We start from the raw sequence: 8,821 nt of genomic DNA on the forward strand, positions 1-8,821 counted from the left end.
GCCCTCCTCCTGCGGTCTGACTCCGGTGACAGACGGACAGTGGGTCGCAGCTGAAATGTGACCTGGTTAGGAGATGCACTTGTCTGAAAAAAAAAACCCAGCGCCGGACGTAGAGAGGAAGAGAGAATCAGAGAGGCTGCGCCAGCAGGGGCCGTGTCTGTAACTGTAGCATCAGCATCACGTTTGACATCATCATACCTGGTTAAAAAAAAAAAAAAAAAAAAAAAAAAGGAGGGGGTAGATTTCAAAGGGAAGCGCTAGATCAGAGCGCCAAACGCCAGCCATCCGCTGCCGCCGCAGAGCCCAGCCCAGCCCAGCCCAGCACTTAGGGAGTTGCAAACCAAGGAATCTAGACCCGGAGATGTCCCTGCTGTCTCTCCAAGGCTGGAGAGCAAGAAGGGTGCCGGGTCTCCTCAGGGAAGATGGGAGTGAGGAAAAGACGAAACTCTCTGGTTACAAAGCCAGGCTCAGGTGTCTAAAAGGGAATTTGGCCACAGACACTCTTTCTCTCCCCTTGCCTCCCACCCAGAGGGGCCTGCGCCACAGCCCTGACAGCTGGCTTCCTGCGAGTTATGGCTCTACAGTAATGGGTGGCTTCGTTAAGACAAAAGCCATATAACAACTGGCTGCCTGAGAACTATTGCCCAGCCCCACATGCTCTTTTCAAGGCAAGGCCTGAGCACTGAATAGCTGGTAAAACAGAGGCAGATGTCCTCCTCCCCAAGCAACTGTTTAAGGGCTGTCACCCTTTTTGTTAGCTCTTCTTAGGGCAACCCTAAAAGGCAAATGTCTGGCTATTTCATCTGCCTTGAAGTAAATTTGAAAAAGGCACATTTGCTATGGTTTTGACTTCAGTTGATTTTAATAAGCCACTGGGGAAAGGGGTGTGGGGAGGCTGGGTTTGTTTGAGGTGTTTAAGTTTTTGTTAAAATTGTGATCCTTATCATTGCCTTTAGAAATGTGTTGACATACACATTTCTGGGCACAGTCCCAGGATCAGAGCAGAAATGGGGTGAGGTTTACATCACAAATAAATTGAAGAGGAAACAGATAATCTGACAGGACAAAACATATTAAACTTTTGGGACCCAAGCCCTAGATTGTGTTTTTACTTTAAAAAACAAACAAAAAACTTGGCTGCTGTGATGTTAAAAAAAAAAAAAAATCAAAGGCAATGAATAACATGATCTTAATCAGTAGGAAAGAAACACAGGTTGAAAGGTTCATAGTCACCCTGAGTCTGGCTTGCCTGGGAATTCTGAATGCATCAATGGCTTGGGTTGGGGTCCCTTGGGAAAACAGAAAACAACAACTCCCTTTCCATGTTTTCTTTTTCTGTGCAGTTGGATTTAGAGGTGGTGCTGCAATGAGGCCCTGGCCATTGATGTCTACATCTCACAGTAAATAAAGCAGGCTTGCCTTGCCCAGTTGTACACAGCCGCAGTGTACAATGGAAGAGCAATCTGTTGTCATATAGACTGGGGATGGAATCCCTCTTACTAGCTGCGTTCTTGGGCAAAATACTTAATCTATCTTCTATCTATAAATTAATGATACCACCCATCTCAGAAAATTGCTGTGAAACCCATGCAAAATTACATACTAAGTGCCTGGGCATAGTGAACATTTTTGAAATGTTAGGTCTTCTTCCCTCAGGTTGAGAAGAGGTGGCTATGATGTCCCATAGTTCTGAATACGTACTAACATTTGCCAACTTTTTCCATTTCAATCCTCGTCTTTTAGCAAACCTAATTACATGTCTCCAAGACATTGAGGAGGTAGATCCTAGATGTCACAGCTCTCCCATTCTAATACTATCTTATGAAGTCCCTGGTCTTCTGAAATTACTACAGTTGCCCAATAAAGAGTTTGGAAAGGCACTAACAAGATGCCCATCAATAAGATAATAGCTCTTTCCAGATTCCTGAAGGTCAAAACATTTCCCACACACCTCCAATGGGACCTGCCTTCTGTAGCACCTTCAAGCTGGGTCAATATTAGCCCTGGGCTTAAAGCAAATCAATAACAGTCCAGGACTGTTAGTTAATCCAATAGTAAAGCTAGTTAGGAGGGAAAATCCAAATTTCCAGATGAGGGAGAAAAGAGCTGTAGAAAATGGACAATAACTATTGTTTATAAAGAAGAAAAGGTTTTCCTAAATTTTGAGGGACTTACTGGTCAGCCTTGAAAGGGGCCCCAAAGCTGCTGGGTGTATCTGATAAATGGTACATATGTTTCATGCTTTTCTTCTGTTTGTATTTAATATTTAGCAATACAAAATGGAGGAAGGAACCTCAGTTTCCAAACAAGAAACTTAAATTTAACCACATCTTTAAAACCATTTAATCTCATTTCTAGATGACCTCACAAACATAAAAAGACAAACATACAAAGATGTTCAATCCAGAATTATTTATAATAGCCAAACCTGGAAACCAAATCAAGGTCCATTAGTTAGGGATCAACTAGTTAAATTATAATACATACAACAGGCTATGGTACAGACATTAAAAGTAATGTAGATCTGTATCTACTGACAACTAATGTGATCCACTACATATTACTGGGTAAGACAAGCTCATTATAGAAAACCATGTATCACTTGATCCCATTTGAAAGGAAGTGACAGTATAGTGCAGCAGTTCTCAAACTTTCTGGTCTCAGGAGTCCTGTACACTGAAAGATTACTGAGGACCCCAAAGAACTTTTGTTTTTGTTTATGTGAGATATACAGTATAGACAATGATATACTGTACTTGAAAATAAAACTAAGCCTGCCTCTCAATTTTTCTGTGAACCTAAAACTGCTCTAAAAAATCTTTCAAAAAAAACTTAATTAAAAAAGTGTATTTAAAAATAACAATACCAAACCCATATTAACAAAATAACATATTTTATGAAAAAAATTATATTTTCCCTATCCCCCACACACACCAAATTAATAAGAGTAGTCGTATTGTTACTGTTTTACACTTTGGCAAATCTCTTTAATGTCTGGCTCAAAAGAAGAAAGGTAGATTACCTTCTGCATTATAGCAAGTGTATTAGTTTGTTAGGGCTGCCATAACAAAATACCACAGACTAGGTGGCTTAAACAACAGCATTTATTTTCTCAATAAATTCTGGAGGCTAGAAGTCCAAGATTAAAGTGTTGGCAGACTTGGGAATTCCCTGGTGTTCAGTGGTTAAGACTCCCTGCTTTCACTGCCAAGGGCCTGGGTTCAATCCCTGGTCGGGGAACTAAGATCCCACAAGCAGCAAAGCACGGCCAGAAAAAAAAGGTGTTGGTAGACTTGGTTTCTCCTGTCTCTTCCTGGCTTGCAGATGGCTGCCTTCTTGCTGTCATACATGGTCTTTCCTCTGTGCATGCACATATCTGATGTTTTTCTTTCTTTCTTTTTTGGTTGTCAAATGATCCTTTATTGAAATATTTTCCTTTGCTGTCCTTAACTAGCTGGGCATTCCACTGCACCACTGTTGATGTCATCCATGATGTCACGAGGGTGGCAGCCATCAACATTGCAGTCCACAGACTGGGGAGTCCCTGGGATCTCTTTAATGGTTCCAGACAGTTCTTGAGCTAAAAATAAGTGCCACATCTGTTGGGCAGTGTTGACAATCCCATCAAAAATTGTATGTCCACTGTGCTTAATGTTCTGCTTCTTTCTGTCTCTTGGCCATTCCTTGAAGGCTTTGATGATCAGGGCAGAGGCAGAAGGAACTTCCTCAGTCTGGCCCTGTCTGTTCTGAATTGGTCAGTTTCACTGTCATTCTCGGACCCTTCCAATCACCAGTTACTAGGCAATATCATCAACCAAACTTTTTTGGAGACAGACCCAGGGAGATGATCTCGGTAGTCAGGGGTCCGATGTTTCTTTGTGTGTCCAAATTTCCTCTAGTTATAAGGACATCAGTCAGAGTGGCTTAGGGCCCACCCTAACAGCCTCAGCCTCATTTTAACTTAATCACCTCTTTAAAGGCCTTATCTCCAAACAGTCACATTCTGAGGTACTAGGGGGTGAGTGCTTCAACATATGAATTCTCAGGGGACACAATTCAGCCCATAATAGTAGCTATAATGGGAAGTAGCTAGTAAAAGCACAGCAGAAGTACTGAGAGCAAACTCAGTTTCTCTCTAAAAACATGTATCTATAAACCTACCAACTTACAAAATTCTAGAAAACACAAAAATATACAAACATATATTCTATTAACCATCAGTGTGATGATGTTACCATATCATATAGCCTCTGGAAAATTCCACTGTACACTCAGGAGAGAATCAGAGTGAAAAAGGCTAATTATGCCTTAATATTTTTATGAAAATAGTAGCACATTCCCACCTCTCCAAAGGATCTCAGGGACTCTGAGGGGTACAGAGACCACATTTTAAGAACCACAGATACAAGCACTATGACCTCAGGCAAATTTCTTAACCTTGTTAAGCCTCAGTTTCTAAAATGAGGTTAATGATAACACCAACTTAAGTGGGCTTGTAAAGATTTAATGAATAAATACACATTATTCACAAATAAATGACAAATGTGAGCATTCTGCTAATATTAGCTGTTATCATTTGTGAAAAATTACTTAGCAACATGATTCATGTGCTTAAATGCATAGGAAGTAGTAACCTCTGGATGAGGAAATTTATTTTTTAAACAAATATTTAAATTGAAGCATAACACTGGAAAAAGCATAAGACAAAGTAGATAGCTTGATGATTTTTCACACAGTAATCTTATTTTACCTTTGTTTGAGAGATCATTTTATTAATAACAAAAAAGTTATTGATAAACAACCACAACAGCAGCCCCTTTTCTCACCTATAGCATCCTTGGGTTTTGCTATCCATCTCCCTGTAAGCATCAAGACAGAATCTGAGAAGTGTTCCTTAACTCAATACCCCTCTGGTACCATCAGGTTCTCTTTGGCACAAGGAAAAGCGCACAGTGCAAGAGCAAACCTGAACCAAGCTTTGTGTCATTATGAAGCTGGATTGTCATCCGTGTCCAATTTAGTAAACTCTGAAGTTCACTTAAAAAATAACCATTATAGGACTTCCCTGGTGGTCCAGTGGTTAAGAATCTGCCAATGCAGAGGACACAGGTTCAAACCCTGGTCCGGGAAGATCCCACATGACATTGGGCAACTAAGCACATGCACCACAACTACTGAGCCTGCACTCTAGAGCCCACGAGCCGCAACTACTGAGCCCGCAACCCACAACTACTGAAGCCTGCACACCGCAACTACTGAGCCAACGCATTGCAACTACTGAAGCCCACACGCTCTGGGGCCCGTGTGCCACAACTACTGAGTCGCATGCTGCAACTACTGAAGCCTGCACGCCTAGAGCCCGTGCTCCGCAACAAAGAGAAGCCACCGCAATGAGAAGCCCGTGCACTGCAACAAAGAGTAGCTCCCACTCGCCGCAACTAGAGAAAATCCCACGTGCAGCAAGAAAAGACCCAACGCAGCCAAAAATAAGTAAATAACCATTATAAGAAACATTTGTCATGTTTCTACCCAGGGTATATTCATTTGGGGGTAACTCATTGTGCCCCTTCAAAAAAACACCAATATTATTCTCCATAACAAAGTTCCTTATATAATAACACAGATCTTGTGTAATAATCATGGTGAGAGATTTTTTTCCCCTTCTCCTCTTAGAGGAGTTGAGGGTGAATTCAGTGCCTCAAAAACCAACTGGAGTGATGTTAGGTGCAATTTAACTCTATTTCAGTGCAGAATGAACTGCAAAGTGGTAATACTAAGGGAGACTCGATTATAAGCACAGAAGTAAATCCTCCATCCTTGACCCCATTACAGTTTGGTGAAAGGGGACCTGAAATCTTGAAAAATTCTTTTAGCTCCATCAAAAATTATTTGCTCTCTAACACTGTTGCTCTTCTCTAAAAGTTCTACATCAAAACTACCTGCTACTCCCCCTTCTACAACAGTAGTCTAAAGTGTACTTTCTTTAGAGCTACATTGTCTCAAAAATTTGTCTATTGGCTTCTAGAAAGAAAACTTAAAACATAAAATTTTTTTCCCAATTCTACCAAAACCTACAAACTTACAAAACAAACAAAAATACATAAGCACACACTCTATTAACCATTAGAGTGATGATGTCACCATATCACATAGCTGCTGGAAAACTCCACTTTACAAGTATGAGAGAATGACAGTGAAAAAGACAAACAACTTGTGAAAAATTACTTGTGAAAAATTACAGTATGATAAGTCCTTAAACGCATAGTTACCTCTAAATACTAAATAACAGAATTTCTAATTCTGTTAAGAATTTAGCATTTGATATATAAAGTTACATTTTCCAAAGACAAAAATTTTTTCCTAAAAACGTTAAGTCATACCTCTGATACTCAAAAGAAGACATCTTTACTTCCTGGTCAAGGTTGCCCAACGGCAGCTGTCAGAAAGAAATCAGTAAGACAGAAGCGGGACCAAGAAGAGATGAGGGCACTGAATTTCAGTCAACTCTGCTATTCAGTACTACCTCTGGGAGCGCTCATTCCCATATGCCATTTAACAATCAGAGGTGAGTGAGGTAAAAGCTCAACTTAAATAAAAAAATGAATATTACCAGTAGAAAGCTTTTTTGGGAAAAAGCAACCCTTTTTTTGTGTGGGGGGGTGGGGAAAAGCAAGCACCAATACGTAACTCCTGGATGAAAAATATGCTATGCTATTGAATAAGTGATGGCAGCAATGTATCCCAACACACACTGACTAAGGGGGTCAAACTGAAACTATATAATAATACTAAAAGAAAAACACAGTTACTTTAGAAATTCATTTATTCACAAATGATCTGTGCAGTCACACTGATAGATCTCTGAGTGTTATACACAGCCCTTACCATGTCGTGGCCTTATTAACACACGGGATTCAGAATCATACTTCTCAAATAGAAAGTAAGAATCAAGATTAAGACTAAGGAATGAAGGAAAAAGAGAGGCCATGGAGGGAGAAAGGCTGTGAGGGGGTAGAGATGAGAGGTAACAACAGTGAGGCTGGAGCTCCCCAGCAGAGAGTGTGGCAGGACTGATGGGTGGGGCAAACCTGTGCTGGGAGCTCCCTCCCTTTGCTGGTCTGCAGCAAAGAAGGAGCGAGTGCCTTCTGTGGCTGACACTCTCCCAGGGAACTCTGCATAGTCCTGATGGTATCACCATTGCTTTGATTGCTGCTGCCCTGAGAAGTAAACAGAAAAGAGCTACAATACTGCAGCTCCATCAGTGGCATGGGAAGGCAAGGGTTAGGGTAGGGTGAAGGAACAGGAATCTAAGAAATATAAAAGGTACCAATTTCAGAAGAAAAAGGACAGATCAAAGTAAAAGGTAAAAACTTTACCAGTTATTTTGCTAAAGTTTAAATTCTAAGTAGTAAAGGAATTGAAAGCAGGGTCTCAGATATTTGTACACCCATGTTCATAGGGTATTATTCACAACAGCCAAGAAGTGGAAGGAACCCAAGTGTCCATCGATGGAAGACTGGATGAACAAAATGTGGTTCAGTCGGCCCTCCATATCCATGGGTTCCACATCCGTGGAGTCAACCAACTGCAGACCAAAAATATTGAGAAAAAAAATTACAGAAAGTTACAGAAAGGAAAACTTGAATTTACTGTGTGCCGGCAAATATTTACATGGCATTTACATTGTGTTTGGTATTATAAATAACTTAGAGATGATTTAAAGTATACAGGAGGGTATGCATAGGTTATATGCAAATATTATGCCATTTTATATAAGGGACTTGAGAATCCACAGATACCAAGGGAGGTACTGAAACCAAAGGAAACCGAGGGATGAGTGTATATACATCAGATGGAATATTACTAAGACTTAAAAAGGAAGGAAGTCCTGACACATGCTACAAAATGGATGAACCTTGAGGACATTATGCTAAGTAGAATAAGCCAGTCACAAAAAGACAAATACTGTATGATTCCACTTATATGAGGTATCTCAAGTAGTCAAATCCATAGAAAGAGAAAGTAGAATGGTGGTTGCCAGGGGCCTGCAGGGGTGGGGGGGAAGAAGAGTTGCTTAAATGGGTACAGAGTTTCAGATTTGCAAGACAAAGAAGTTCTAGAGATATTTCACAACAATATGAATATACCTAACACTACCAAACTGTATATTTGAAAATGGCTTAAGATGGTAAATTTTAGGTTATGTGTGTTTTACCACAATAAAAAACAAATTCTGGATATCGATTAAAAGGGGGAAGGAAAAAATACAAACCTTCTACAATCTGTAGATATTATCTAGGTGGAGAGATTAATAAGATCACACACCTGTAATTCTCTTTTAAAGTATTAATATAAGTTTAAATGGTTGAGGCAAAATCAGTAGGTATATAAGAAATAATGCAAATCTGAGCTCCACTGGGCTTCAGAGGTACATTTTCAGAGAAGAGCTTTGGAAAGAGAGGTAGATCCTGTGAAAGATGAACAAGCTAAGGGTTACAGGCGTATGCTCTCCCTGTGCTCACAACCATCTCGCTGACAGTGCAATGACTGTGGACCACCATTAGACACCATGGTATCCTTGGGGAATCACCCAGGAAAGTTATCACCCAAATTTCCACATCCCTCCTTGGCAATTAAAATGATACTTTCCCTCAGCACCTTGTGAGGATGTTTAATTTCCAGTGTTTCCCAAGATCCACCTCAGGAGAAGTCAATTTGTCCACAGGAGGCATAGTTTCCAAAGCTGTCTACTGTGAACCTCTGAGAGATGTGAATTGAATTGAGCTTTAGGGTACCAAAGCAGAAGTTCTCAAATAGCTGA

At 40.5% G+C, this 8,821-nt stretch overlaps 1 protein-coding gene across 5 annotated transcripts in view; it reads right to left on the minus strand.

The window, feature by feature from the left end:
• Positions 1 to 88: 88 nt before the first annotated feature.
• The window catches only part of ASCC1 (activating signal cointegrator 1 complex subunit 1), a 126,439-nt gene continuing 117,706 nt past the window's right edge, over positions 89 to 8,821 (minus strand). Inside the window, exons 10-11 of one of the 5 annotated variants that reach the window (XM_022590830.3) lie at positions 8,659 to 8,817; positions 7,473 to 7,585 (exon numbers count right to left, since the gene is read on the minus strand). In XM_022590830.3, coding sequence (XP_022446538.2) covers positions 8,701 to 8,817 — 117 coding nt within the window. In that variant the 3' untranslated portion in view covers positions 7,473 to 7,585; positions 8,659 to 8,700. Of the gene's footprint in view, positions 199 to 6,967; positions 7,586 to 8,658; positions 8,818 to 8,821 lie in introns of those variants that run through there. The other 4 variants (XM_022590832.3, XM_030759349.2, XM_089897645.1 and 1 more) reach the window with 4 other exon arrangements.

Source organism: Delphinapterus leucas, chromosome 16 (genome assembly GCF_059928025.1).
Source record: "Delphinapterus leucas isolate spDelLeu-1000000601 "Yukka" chromosome 16, BTC_Dleu_Yukka2, whole genome shotgun sequence".
NCBI classification, from domain to species: domain Eukaryota; kingdom Metazoa; phylum Chordata; class Mammalia; order Artiodactyla; family Monodontidae; genus Delphinapterus; species Delphinapterus leucas.